This window comes from Artemia franciscana, chromosome 1, assembly GCF_032884065.1.
Source record: "Artemia franciscana chromosome 1, ASM3288406v1, whole genome shotgun sequence".
NCBI classification, from domain to species: Eukaryota; Metazoa; Arthropoda; class Branchiopoda; order Anostraca; family Artemiidae; genus Artemia; species Artemia franciscana.
Genome location: NC_088863.1, coordinates 7,724,243 through 7,739,150, shown reverse-complemented (window position 1 = coordinate 7,739,150; position 14,908 = coordinate 7,724,243). Strand labels below are relative to the sequence as shown.

The 14,908-nt window shown below is 35.3% G+C and overlaps 1 protein-coding gene across 1 annotated transcript in view; it reads left to right on the top strand.

Moving 5' to 3' along the window:
• Positions 1-14,908, top strand: part of LOC136025011 (histone-lysine N-methyltransferase, H3 lysine-79 specific-like) — a 469,133-nt gene that overhangs the window by 388,576 nt on the left and 65,649 nt on the right. The window contains exons 10-11 of the mRNA XM_065700640.1: positions 5,977-6,104; positions 9,423-9,491. Coding sequence (XP_065556712.1) covers positions 5,977-6,104; positions 9,423-9,491 — 197 coding nt within the window. The remainder of the gene's footprint in view (positions 1-5,976; positions 6,105-9,422; positions 9,492-14,908) is intronic.

The window sequence follows — 14,908 nt, the reverse complement described above, 5'->3', positions numbered from 1 at the left end:
AGGGACTTAAAAACTATCTATTATTTGCAAAACTCGAAGCTGCAAAACTCTTTTATTTGCAGATGATATTGCTTTGGTGGCTAATAAACCGCAAGATATGAGGACACTTTTGAATATCATAAAAGAATGTTTGCAGATAAAAAAAAAAGATACGACCGAATACTAAAAAGAGCGAAGTTGTTATTTTTAAAAAATGGAGTGTAGGTGGCGAAGAAAAATATAGATTTAAATTTAATATTAAGGAACTAATTATAAGCAAAAGAATAAAATATTTAGGCTTTATCTTATCGGAAAACGGAAGCCTAAAAAGTCATGTTGATGAAATAATTAAGAGAGGTAGAGTGTCCATGTCTGCAATTTTTAGAAACCCGACAATAATGGGGATTAAAAACCTAAAAAATGCATAAAAGAATATTTAATACAAAAACTTTACCCGTGATAGAATATGGAGCAGAGATATGGGGTGGAGAAACGGTGCAGCAACTGGAGTCCCTTCAACTCCAGTATTATAAAAGAGTGTTTGGTCTACATCAGACAATTCATTCACAGATTCTGAAAGGTGATAATTGTGTATTTGAATCCTATTCTATTGTAGGCTATCTAATACCAGAAGAGGTATACGAGTCAGATTCTTTCCTGAATTCAGAAGCTGAAGAAGAGGAGGAAGAAAGCGCCGAAGAAGAAGAGAAAGGTTTGTTGTAAATCTGAATGGTGCTATAGGCCTATTTTCTTTTAAGCTAAGTAGGTATATTTTAATCCTTAGATTCTGGTTGAAGTTGACTAAGAGCAATGAAGAGAGACTAGTAAGAGTGGCATATGATCAGATGTTGGAAAGTGGTTTAAAAACCTCGTGGCTATCCCAGATTAAATCATTACTAGAAAAAATAGAAATGTCTTAATTATGGAATAATTTTCTTTGTTCTAGGGATATACCAACATGTTTAGAAATCCAGGTACAATTTATATTAGAGAGTCAGGAAATTCATCATTGACAAGGGCTGGTCTTAGGTTCTACAACTCTACAAGATTATAATCAGGCTAATCCTAGTTTTGGAGAGGAGGTTTATTTTAAACTTAATTTACTGGCTATGATTCTACGTCGTTGGATTCAGCTTATGGCAAATTGTCTTCCAATCCAGAACAGGCAAAAAATGTTTGACAAAAAAGATGATAGTTGGTCCTAATAGGCGGTATGTTTGTCCCCTTTGTAGAGATGAGGATGAAGACTTGGATCATTTTCTCTGGAAATACCCGGTGCTCTTTGATTTCCGGAAAAATTATTTGGATGTGATTAATTTGATGTGTCCTGGTATTCTGCAAAATAGTAGCCCAACCACAATATTTCAAGTGGGAGTGTATGTAGATAAATCCTTAGTAAGAAGACAAAGCTTATATGATTAATTTCTTTTGTTATTAGATTAGGTATTTTTGCGTTGTAATGTGTTTTTGCGCGTGTTTGTAACTTGTAATATTGTTTACTTTCCTTGCTTGTTTATTATTTATCTATGTTTTTGTGTATATATGGCCCATGGGCTATTGAAATACACCTATCTATCTATCTATCTATCTATCTATCTATCTATCTATCTATCTATAAAGAAGAGGAGAGACGTGTACAAAAAAGATTGGAGTGACGGATCATGTACAAAAATAAGAAGAATGTAAGGGAATCAGAAAAAGTATTAAACTATGAAATAAGGAGGAGCATAGTGGAGACCACACATGGAAATGCTATTAATCTTGATGATGCAGCCATACACTATTATAATAAATAATTGTTTTGGCATGTCAAAAAAAATCAAGAATGGATTGGTAATTTAGACTTTACATAATATAGGGGAACCGCCCCTATATTTTAAATATCACGATATATACTAGTGATTCATTACAAATTTAAAAAGAGTCAGTCATGGGCAGATAATTTTAAGACTGCAATAAAACCTTGGCAATTGTGTGTGTGTTTGAACCGTCCTTAGAAAGAACTTAAAAAAAAATAAGCTGAATATTTTATAATATCAATTGCAGAAAACTCAGCATATCAGGATTTTTTTTTCTCTGCATCTTTTTCTTTTTCAATGTTGTAAATATAAAAGAAGACATTTGTAATTAAATTCCTTTTCAGTCTATTCTAAAGGGGTATAATCTATTGTGACCAATATCTTGCACTTTCTAGTCCCAGAATAAGCCAGTCCAGGACAGAGAGTAGTATATTTTCACAAGTCTATACGGAACATTCAAACCAACCTTTGTCAGCCCATATGAACGTTTCTTTGCAACGCTTGCATTGACTTTAATATGATAATTTTCATTATAGCTTATTTATGTTCATTTTTACAGTATTTTACTTTTTGCTTCCTTTCTCACATCCTACCTTAGGAGCTTTGTGCACATTATCTCAACAAATCGGGAAAAAAAGATATTTGATATGAAGAAATAACCTTTGGACTAATAAAAATAACGGATGTACATGGAACATGATGCATTTTTTCAAATATAGTCCTCTTGTCTTCAAATATCTTCACCATTTGGTTTTGATACGCGCCTTAGTTATTTTTACTAAAAAACCCGAGTAATAGGGACAGGCTTTGAAAAAATAGGGGGGAGGGGGAATCCATTATGAAACAAAACAAAACTTTGGCAAAACTTTGATAATTATAACCGAAGACAAAGGCGTCCCTAATTACTTTTTTGGGGGAGGGCAGAAGGTGAGAATTATTTGGGTACCTTCGACATACAAACTGTCTTGATCCTTCTTTTTAGCTTGTGCATCATGTACTCCCACGGAACAGGAAAAATTAAAAAAAAAATCTGTTACTAACAATTAAACTATTTTCAGCTTTGGTAAAAGCTACTGTTGTGCTATGGAGGGTCCAATTCTAAAAAAATCAGTATTGGGGGATGTCATTTTTCGTATTTGCTGAGGTGACAACGATCTAGAATTGTCATCTTTTAGAGCACTTGAAGACTGCCAACTTCCTTAGAAAACGTAGCGAGTTGCAGGGAGTGTCAGATATCTCTCAGATCTTTTTTTCATGACCAATAAATCAGAAGACAAGAAAATGAAGCAAAAAATTGAGAAAAACGGTAGTGTGTGCCGATTTTCAACAAAAGTGTCAAGAAAGAAAGCTAAAAGTTACCAACAAATTTTTAATAGGGCTTAGAACAAATAAAGACTAAATACAACTGCTTTTTATTTTCCGTCCCAGTTATCCAAAGTTTTTACTGTTTTTACTGTATCCAGTTTTTACTGTTTTGAAAAGAAGAGTTGAAAGAAAGAGCCAAACTTTAGCGTAAAGAGCGGGGCATTGATGAGGAAGCAGCCCCTTTCGTATACGAAGTGATTTCTGTTCGTTTTAAGTTTTAATGTCGCTCCTTACTTTCAGTTAAAAAAAAACTGTTTTTTCTTTATTTAATACCCCAAAGACATCACTTTTTACTTACATGATACCGCTTCCTGATGCCATTTAATAGGCAGCAACTGGGGTTATATTTCTTGAAATAATAAAAAGCCTGTCCTATTGAAACAAAACTAGAAATACGTTGCAAAGGCAGCTTGAGGTCTTGTGGCAGCCTTTGTTTGGCTTCGCCAAGTAAAGTGTTGCGAGAGCAACACTTTGGTTTTGTTTCCTCGCTTCGATTAAACACTGAAGTTGTTGATCTGTAGAGATCTTAAAATAAATACTAGGTACACCAACTCGCAAAATTTTCAAACCCCTCATTGTAAATAGCAAAAGTTGCAAGCCCTTCATCGCTGAAGATGATTGTAGCCTAACAGCCGGTTATTACTTACAAGTCCCCTACATGTCTTATCACTGGAACCAAATTGGTCTTACCATCAAATACACCGGAAACAAATATTAGGTATACCAACTACCAAAAGTTCCGAACCACTCATTGCCGAAGATGATTATGAGCTAACAGCCGGCTGTTGCTTAAAAATCCACTATATGTCTCACAATTGGTATCGGCCTATTTTTGGTTTCAGTGTGTACCTTACTACTAAAGCTGTCAACCCGTTTAAACTTTCAAACTGGTATATCTCATGAAGGAATTTTTTTAGCAAAAAATGGATGACATACACTTTGATCAGCTCTGCAAGAGCTATCGACTGCCGTCCAAAAAAAATCTATCTGTCTTAGTTCAAAAGTTGACTTTTTTGCCGTTGGCCGAGTTTCTAATGTCATCACTTAGAAAAGAGCAAAGGATAAACTCTAATTGATTTAGCATTGAGAGAACTTTTAAAGTTTAGGAGGAACAACTGATACCGTTTCTGTAGGGGCCTATTTTTTGTTTCATTGTGTTACTACTGGAGTTTTCAACCCCTTTAAACTTTCAAACTGATGTATCTCATGAAGGAATTTTTCTACCAAAAAATGGATGACATATAATTTGATCAGCTCATCAAGAGCTATTGAGAGCCGTCAAAAAATATTATTTGTCTTAGTTCAGAAGTTGACCTTTTTGCCGTAGGCCAAGTTTCTAACGTCACCACTTAGAAAGGAGCAAGTATAAACTCTAATTTCTTTAGCAATGAGAGAACTTTTACAGTTTAGGAGTAACATCTGTTACCATTTCTTCACCACAATCCCAAGTGCAAAAAACCGAATGATAAACTCAGCTGAAATCACGAACAAAAATCGATAGAAACAATAGATTTTTGGCCCCAGGCAAGAGTTCTACGAAGCTTTCCAAAATACAAAATCATATTCAGCAATACGGAGTATGGTCCGCAGTTTCCGTAAAAACCGCAAAGGTTACACCCTTACCACTTTCTAGAAATAACCTGAAATCGGGGTGCTAGGACAAAAAGAAAAAGAAAAGAAAAACACGACAGAACCAAAGTGTTGCTCTCGCAGCACAATAACTGTCCTTTTTGAGTAATATTTAGCCATTCTTCAACGTATTTTCAACAAGAAAAGAAAATAAATATAAGAAGAAGGAGAGTTTATGCGTTTAAGTTATTTTTGTACAGACTAGGTAGAAATTTAATTTGTACTCCGTTTGTTTGTGTCCTTCGTAATTTTTTTGTTGACAATTCTCTTATTTTGTATACACAAGTTTTTCGCATGCTGACTTTTTTCGTCTACATTGCGCAGGTATCGCTCTTCTGATTCAATGCCATCAACCGAGAGTGAATGCTTGGCTGGGGGCAAATCATCCGACGTTGCTCGTGCCCCTCCCCCTAGATTTATCCAGTTTCCCATTTAGAATTGGTTCGCTCTGGTTGAGCTTACAGGGGCACACCATTGATCCCCATACCTAACCAAAGAATCAGTGACACCAGGACTCGAACCCCTGACCTCAAGTTTTAAAGTCCAGAGCCCTAACCAATCGGCTGGAACCACTCGTATAAAACTCTGTAGGAGATGAGAAAGGTAACGTCGCGAACTCCATCGGGAAACAAAAAGTTAATCTTTTTGGCTTTTGTCCTTACAAGACCAACCATACCCCGCCGCAAACTTTTTTATTTCCTGAGCCTAAAGGCTCATAAATACCTGGGAGGCTGGATAAATGCCTGGGATGCTGGTATTCATCATTGCTTGCCCCCCCCCCACTCTGAAACAAATACATTTCCTTTACAATACTTATACCAAAAAACATCGAGAAAATTCCTCAGCTTTGAATTAGCATCATCAATGCTAATTTGGGTCTTGGGTCTTCTCTCTTGGGAGGATGGACTGATGCTATCCTTGAGGAACTAGCTAAGAAATAATTCGATGTTTATTAAATATTTACTTGAACAATATCTCCAGATATATAAAGTTACTCAAGTCTCATCCATTCCACAGGATGTTTTTGGGACCTCTCCTTTCGAGATATGGTAAATCATTGCTAAATATGCTGCTTGTGATGAATAAAGTGTCAATTTTGTATTGGGTATTGAAATAGGAGTCTTTGAACATGTCCTGTGATGCTTATTTTATGAAAGCAGCGTGTTTTGTCTCGTGTACTTTATATGTATCTGGTTTTTTTTAGTAAGCCCTTCAATGGGTTCTCCCTATCAGCAAAATGCGTATCAACGACAAGCACCTGGAAGTCCGCCCTTCCTTGCCCATGCTATGCCTTTCCAGACAGGACTCCCGATTGACCAAGCACAGGCTCAGGTAATATTGTTAAAATTCTGTATATTATATGTACTGTAATATGTACTGTGCAAGAAACAAATGTAATATGTATGGGGAACAGCGCCCGGCACAGACGTATATTCGCAAGAGAAATAAATATAATGTGAAAATAACAAATGAGGAAATTAATAGAGAAGTCGTAAACCTGTTGATATTTTAGTTAGGCAGAGAAATAAAGACCCGAAAGACCTGGCTGGTGACGGTTAAAGGCTTTTATAAATAATAGAACTAACATTTAATTCAGTTTTGAGACTATCGTTGCAAGTAGGCTCTTTTGTAATCCTGAAAAGTTTTCTTTTAGATGTGTGATTGTCAAAAAAATATGTTATGTTATTTTTTTCTAAACTGTGAGCAACTGTGAAGCTTTCAATGTTTGAGTCAGACCTGTCACTATTGGAAATAAAGAGTATTTTTTTGGAAACACTACCCTCGTGTCGTTGGCTTTTGATAGGTAAAAATCGAGTAAAGACGGTGCTGCTTCTCAAAAATTATGGCTCTCCTTCAATTGACATAACAAAAACGGGTTTGCAAATTAACATATTTTTATTTTAGTGACAGACTTTGATTTCACAGATTTGAGGAGGGAAGAGAAAGACGAGTAAGAGAGTAAAATCGAGCAAAGACGGTGCTGCTACTCGAAAATGACAGCTCTGCTTCAATTGACGTAACCAGAATGGATTTTTGAATTAACATATTTTTATTTTAGTGACAGACTTTGATATCAGAGATAAGAGGAGGGAGGGTGCCTTCGGGTATACGAGTCTCTCCCGGAAACCTCGGAGTTGTTTGACTACTTTTTTTGTATGGTTCGCCTATTTTCGGAGTCTATTCAAAGGTCTGTCTCCTCCAAAAACACCAAACACCTGAAAGAAGTGACAACCCTTTTTGAATTTTTAGTTTAACATGAGTGGTTGGCTAAACTATTTTGCTTTCAAGTTGGATTGAGAAAGACTTCGAATATTTTTTTTATTAAAAGTACCATTTTATGCTAATCATTTCTTATGTATATAGTCTTAGGATTCTAATTGAAATTAATATTTGAATCAAGTCTTTTCTCAAGTCTAAATTGCAAAATTGAAACAGGGGGGGGGTGGAGGAATAAAATCATAACTTTTTGCTTAAATCTGAACTGAAAAAGTGAAAAAAGTGGGTGTGAAACCTTGGATCTCAAGGATTACTTCTACCTTGATTTATTCTTAAATATGTCGGAATTATAATGGAATTGTATTGGTATTTTTTTCAATTTATTTTTCACGCTCCTAGGTTTTCTGTTTCCTATCAGACATTCATGAATTTTCGACTCGTCACTTTGGAATTTTCTAAGCTATAAGAGAGATTTAATCCCGAAAAACCTAATATCCACCCCTTAAGATAGGATTTCCATTTTCTTCCCTTTTTTCCAACCATAGTTTTCAGTCACTAATTATCCATGGTAACAAATATTTTAATTCACTTGATAACCATGTGGAAGATTTTTTTGTAAATGTCACTTGTGTAAAATTAGTTTCTTTGCGAAAAGAGGAACAAAAGGTGAGTATGGTCTTTTCGGTGATTTCATGTCATGTCTTTTCATGTGATGTCATGTGATGTCTTTGTGATGTCATGTGATGTGATGTGATGTCTTTTCGGTACTTAAACTTCTTTCTAAGACGCATGTTGTTGTTTTTGTTGTGTATCGTTGCTGTAGCGTGTTATTAATGGTGCTTGTACACCTTGTGGTTGGAAAACTATTCTGCGATATTTCTTTCGATATGCCATAAGATTGGTATTACGCCTAAATGTATTTATCTCCGAATACACCAAATAGTAAAAACAGAAAATTGTCCTGCTACGCGGGAATTGGATGTTTTTCAGCACTAGATAAGTACTAGGCTAAGCAGCTAAGTACACTCAGTGACTAAGTCCTAAGGACAGTGAAAATTAAATCAAAATGTTTAAATTAAGTTAGTTGAAACCTAACCAATCGGTAGGATAAACTAGATGGAGGGCTCTTCCCTTTAATTTTGAAAAGTATCCTTGTGATTTTATCAAAGACAACAGAATCCCTTCTCAACGCCCCACTCTTTACGCTAAAGTTTTTTTTTACTGTTTAATAAAGTAGAATTGAGAGAAAGAGTCAAACTTTAGCGTAAAGAGCGGGGCGTTGAGAAGGGAACAGTCCCTTTCATACACGGAGCAATTTCTGTTCGTTTTAAGTTTTAATGTCGCTCCTTACTTTCGCGTAAAGCGTATAGAGCGAAGTAATTAGGAGGAAATGAACCCCACATAGGCGTAATAGTTTGTGTTCGTTTTAAGTTTCAATACTGCTCCTTACTTTTAGTTGAAAAAACTTTTCCATATTTATTTATTTTTTAAATATTGCTAGAATACCCTGCGCTCCATTCATGGAAATTATCTTCTCCCATGACAAATTTCACCATGGAAAAATCCTCCCACGTAACCCCCTCCCCTCAACCCCCCTCCCAACCAAAAGAATCCCTCTGAAAACGTCTTTACACTTCCCAATAACCATTACTATACCTAAACGCTGGTCAAATTTTGTAACTAGCAGCCCCTCCCCCTTGTACAGTGAGAGAGTAAGTCGTCCCCAAAAACATTGTTATTAGGTTTTTTGACTATGTTGAACCAAATGGCTATCTCAAAATTTTGATCTGTTGACTTTGGAAAAAAAAATTTTCGGTCACTTAAAAAGGGCACTAGAACTTTTGATTTATGTTGGAATGAGCCTTCTCGCGACATTCTAGTACCACTGGGTCGGTACGATCACCCCTGAAAAAAAATGAAAAAAGAAATCAAATAAACACGCACCCGTGATCGGTCTTCTGGCAAAAAATACAAAATTCCACATTTGTGTAGATAGGAGCTTGAAACTTCTACAGTAGGGTTTTCTGATACAGTGAACGCAATGGTACAATTTTCGTTAATATTCTATGACTTTTAGGGGGTGTTTCATCCTAAAAGGGGGAAACACCCCCTAATGGTCTACCTAATTAATCTTACCCCAAAAGGGTAAGACTAAAATTTAGTCTTACTCTTTTGATGGGTAAGACTAAAATTGATTAAACTTATATATTTAAAATCATCATAAAAATCCGATTCTTCTGATGTATCCATTAGTATCAAAATTTCGTTTTTTAGAGTTTCGTTTACTATTGAGCCGGGTCACTCCTTACTACAGTTCGTTACCACGAACTGTTTGAAACAAAAATTCTTGTTTCATCTAATAGTTGCAATAGGTAAACGATTTGTGAGATTTTTATGTCTTTAAAATGTGTCTTATTTTCTTTTTTTATTTAGATGGTGTACTTATCCTACCTGAACTCGTACCCTCAACTGATTCCTCAAATAATACCTCAACAACATCAGGTAAGAGCCCCTGTCCTTAAGTTCTTAAGTCCCTGACTAGGTTGACTAAATTAATGCTTACCTTAAGCATTTCTTACTCTCTTGTTAAATTTGAGTGTTTAACTTGACAAAACTAAATCAATTAATTGTAAATCTATCGAAGCAATTTCTGTTGAGGTTCATGTTAAACCACTTTATGCCATGCTTATTGCTGGTGGTTAGACCTAGCACTTTTCTCTTTGAACATCCATAAGTAGCCTATATTAAAAGCATATTGTATTCTAACCATTGAGAAATTATTTGTCTCTAATTATTTAGAAGATTGCATGTGAATTCTTCTCGAAAAGATCAAATCTCTTTTTATGTCAACTAATAAGGGAAGCTATTAACCAATGAGGATGGTAAAGAATATGGGGTGGGAGAGGCTAAAATAGTAGGCTAATCACTTCGGCCAAAGCACTAAAGCATAATGTGGTAGATATATGTTTAACCTAGCCTTAAAATAATTAAAAAAGAATTTTTAAAAAGTTCAATTGGTTAGTTCAATTCCCCTATTTACATCTTATTTGGCTCTCAAGATTATAAGAAGTTTATATTTTTTCAAAAATATTCTATGTCTCCTTTTATTAAATATAATAATTTGAATCTGTAGCTTTCAAACAATGGCTTTCAATAAATATGAAAAAGCTTTTTTTTTCCAGTCGGATGAAAGGAGCAGCATTAAAACTTAAAATGAACAGAAATTACTCCGTATATGAAAGGGGCTATTACCTCCTAAACGCCCCGCTCTTTACGCTAAAGTTTTTTTTATTGATATAAAAAGTAGAGTTGTAAGAAAGGGTCAAACTTTAGCGTAAAAAGAGGGGCGTTTAGGAGGGAACAGCCCCTTTCATATACGGAGAAATTTCTGTTAGTTTTATGTTTTAATGTCGCTCCTTACTTTCAGTCGAAAAAACTTGTCTGTTTTTTTTTGTTTTTTTTTTACATCAGAATCGAAAAAACTTGTTTTTTTTATTTAATTTCTGGACGTTTTTTAATTAATGCATGTTTTGATCTTGGCTCTCTGAACATAAATAACTAAACCAAACTTAAAACGAACAGAAATTTCTGTTCGTTTTAAGTTTTAATGTCGCTCCTTACTTTCAGTTGAAAAAACTTGTCTGTTTTTTTTTGTTTTTTCTTTACATCAGGATCGCATTTTTCTTGTCCTGAAACCCAGAGAAAACTTTTAACCTATAATCCGTTAATAACAATCGAAAACACAAAATTGTTAAGTTATTTATTTTCTTAAATAACTTACCCCCTTTGGATTCTCATAGTTTATATTCACATCAGCATAATTTTAGGCTTTTGTTGCATCAGAAGTCTGTACTGCCTTGCAATAATTTATTATTTTTTCTTTTTCCTTTTTGTAGCAAAATTTCTTGTTGTTGTCTCTTCTAGTTGTATTTCGGTAATTGATATCAAGAAGGTCGTATCTGCACTTTTTCAAATTTGAAGAAAAACAATTGAAAGAAATAATTTTTTGGAGCTGAATGTATGGTGGATAGAAAAATGAATTAAACGCCTATTTAAAGCAGTTTGTCTGAGAGACTTGCCGGTAGAAAATTAGTCCTGTCGGGTGAAATTTACTACGGCAAAGGTCAAACTAAAACTAGATATGCCACTCTTGCCCTTCCTTTTTGCTACTAAGATGGTTACAAGTAAAGTGGAGGACAGTGCTCGGGGTCTTTTTCTACTGTGTTGTAACAGTTTGTAATCATGGTTTTCCCGGCAATAGACAAGATTTATCTTAGGGCTCAAACGCAGTGTTTCAAACTTTTTGCTCTACTTTGATCATTTAAACTGACTCCCGTTCAACATAATTATAAACCAACGTCTGAAATTTTAATTACATGGTAACGACCAAGCGAGGTAATTGATTAGGGCTTTACTGAATATTTTTCCCCCTTTTTTGCTTTTTGGGGGGCTGGTGGTTGTAGCTCCTTTTTCTGGGCATGGCGTTTGTACTGCAGTGGGTGGGCAGTCGTTGGCTTGACCGCTGTCGGCAAAAACGCTCTTGTACTGAAGAGACATGAACTTGCAAACTGACGACACGCATTCGATTCTTTAATAGAAATAGCAGATTTGCGATCCAATGGCTTTAGGACCACAAGAAACTCAACAACCTCTGTGGAAGAGGCATCTTTCCTTGCTTTAAGTCTATCGTCCCCAGCAATGGTTATTTCAGTGACTGATTCTTAAGAATGCGAACGTTTATAGCCAGCTCTCTTAGAGGGGTTTTGCGCAAATTGCAGTTGTTTCATTTTGGAAAATAGAATATTAGCGAACTTGTAGCTTTTTGAGAAATTTCGGAAATACAGCATTTTTTCATTTGGACAATAATGGACGGATACTTGTGCTAACTTTTTTAGCTCCTTCACTAGTTAAAGGGGGAATGTAATTCAAAGTGCTTCAGACTTCTTTCAATACAACTAAAGACTGTAACTACTTCCTGTAAGTTCGAGTGACCTGGCTCAAAGTATTTCATTATCAGTTTCAGTAGTCTATGATAATCACGAAATATGTCCTGCTTAGCGAAGCTCATTGAGTTTCTGTTCTGTGGTACACATGAATCTGACCAAATAATAATCTTTAAAAAACGCCGGGATAGGTAAAAATGATTCTTTCAACCATCAAGGTAACGCTGCTTGCTAGTTGGTTCGCTCCATGACTTGCATATGTTTCAGGCCACTACGTGGGCACCTCTTCAATGTGTTTTCCAGAAGTCTGTTGATGTGAGAACACACCTGTCAAGTTAAAAGTTGTGATTGAGTTAAATAAGTAATGATTTTTTTTTTAATGATGAAGATTACCACGAGGAAGATGTGCGTGATGGTGGCCGTACAGCTAAGACAAAAGTCGACAGTTTATTCTTCCGGTTTTTACAGTAGATTTCACTTTCACAAAAGGGGCCAACATGCCATTGCGATAAAGCTGTATTGTTAATTTATACAGCAGAGAGATATTGCACGACAAAACGGAGTATCAAACAGTTCGTGGTAACGAACTGTAGTAAGGAGCGACCCGACTCAATAGTAACCAAAACTCTAAAAATTGGAATTTTGATACCAATAGTTACATAAAAAAGATTGCATTTTAATGCTGATTTTAAATATATAACTTTCATCAAGATTAGCCTTACCTATCAAAAGTCACGAGCCTGAGAAAAATGTCCCTCATTTTAGAAAATAGAAGAAAATACCCTCTAAAAGTCATACAATCTTAACACAAATCACACTATCAGATTCAGCCTATCAGAGCACCTTATTGTAGAAGTTTCAAGCTCCTATCTACAAAAATGTGGAATTTCGCAATTTTTGCCAGAAGACGAATCACGGATGCGTGTTTATTTTTTATTTTTTTTTTTTTTCAGGGGTGATCGTATCGAACCAGTGGTCCTAAGATGTCACGAGAGGGCTCATTCTAACGGAAATCAAAAGTTTTAGCGCCCTTTTTAAGTGACAAAAAAAATTGGAGGGCACCTAGGCCCCCTCCCACGCTCATTTTTCCCCAAAGTCGCCAGATCAAAATTCTGAGATAGCCATTTCATTTACCATAGTCGAATAACTTAATAACTATGTCATTAGGGACGACTTACTCCCCAGCAGTCCCCGTGGGAGGGGTTGCAAGTTACAAACTTTGACCTGTGTTTACATATAGTAATGGTTACTGGGAAGTGTACGGACGTTTTCAAGGGGACTTTTTGGTTTGGAAGGGAGAGTTGTGGTGTGGAGGAGGTTACGTGGGAGGATCTTTCCATGGAAAAACTTCTCATGGGGGAAGAGACTTTCAATGAAGGGGGCGCAAGATTTTTTTAGCATTATTTAAAAAAAAAACAGTGAAAAAAAATATGAAAAGTTTTTTCTACTGAAAGTGAGGAGCAGCATTAAAATTTAAAACGAACAGAAATTATTCCGCACATGAGGGGTTTAACTCCTCGTAATACCTCGCTCTTTACGCTAAAGTATTATTAGCAATTCAACTATTTATTCTACGGCCTTTGTGATTCAAGGGTCATTCTTAAGGAATTGGGACAGAATTTAAGCTTTATTGTAAAGAGCGAGGGATCGACGAGGGGTGAATTCCCTCATATACGCAATAAAAACATACGAATATAGAAGTTCATTACGTAAGTTAATTCGTAAATTACGTATATTTTTACTAATGAAAATGTTTGTAAAAAAATTAAAAAGTTCTAGTGTCCTTTTTAAGTAATCAAAAAATTAGAGGGCAACTAGGCTTCCTCCCTCTCTGCTTTTTCCACAAAATCTTCGGATTAAAACTATGACAAAGCCATTTAGCCACAAAAAAATATGCAAATTTGGTTTAATTATTTATGTGCGGAGAGCCAAGATCAAAACATGCATTAATTAAAAAACGTCCAGAAATTAAATAAAAAACAAGTTTTTTTAAATGAAAGTAAGGAGCGACATTAAAAATTTAAACGAACAGAAATTACTCCGTATATGAAAGGGGCTTTTCCTCCTCAACGCCCCGCTCTTTACGCTAAAGTTTTTTACTGTTTTAAGAAGTAGAGATAAGAGAAAGAGTCAAACTTTAGCGTAAAGAGCAGGGCGTTGAGGAGGAAAAGCCCTTTCATATACGGAGTAATTTCTGTTCGTTTTAAGTTTTAATGTCGCTCCTTACTTTCATTTAAAAAAAACTCTTTTATTTTTTATTTAATACCACCAGAAAGCGTGTACAAAGTAATGCTAGATAGTGTTGTATCTAAATTTTGCCTATATCAGTATAACATTATTGCTATCAATCGATGATTTATTGTCTCTGTTGTATCAGAAGTCTTTATTGCCACATGATAATTTCCTTTCCTTTCCATATTCGATAATAATTTGGGTTGGAATAATTTTACATTTCAAAAATTGGGGATGGGGGTGAAGAGTGAAACTTTAAAGAGATTGGGGGTGGAAGAAAAGTGTGTTTGGCTGTGTTGTCCCCGGTTGACTTGGTGCTTGTGTTTTTCTACTTTCCTAATAGTATTTCAATGCACACAATCTTTCTCTTTATCACTCTTGTTTTTCTTTTAGTTATATTTTTTTTTATCTTTTTTTTATCAACCTGATTGAATTGTTCTAGATATGAAGTACTAGCAAAATTAATGAACTTGTGAAGGTTTTGAGAGTCCAAGTTGCAAGAATAGGTTTTAAATTTAATATTAAGAAGACCGAAGTCGCTTAGAATTGAAACAAATGAGGGTGATAAGGTGATGTTAGGTAATGAGAAGCTTAATCAAGGGAAGCTTAATCATCTTAACTGTGAAGATGTGAAAAGTAGAATAGCCATATAAAAAGTTATTTTTTTCGCAGCTGGAAAAGCTTTGGAAGAATATGAAGATATTAAAGGTCTGCACATTGGAAGCCGCGGTAATGTCAAGGGTT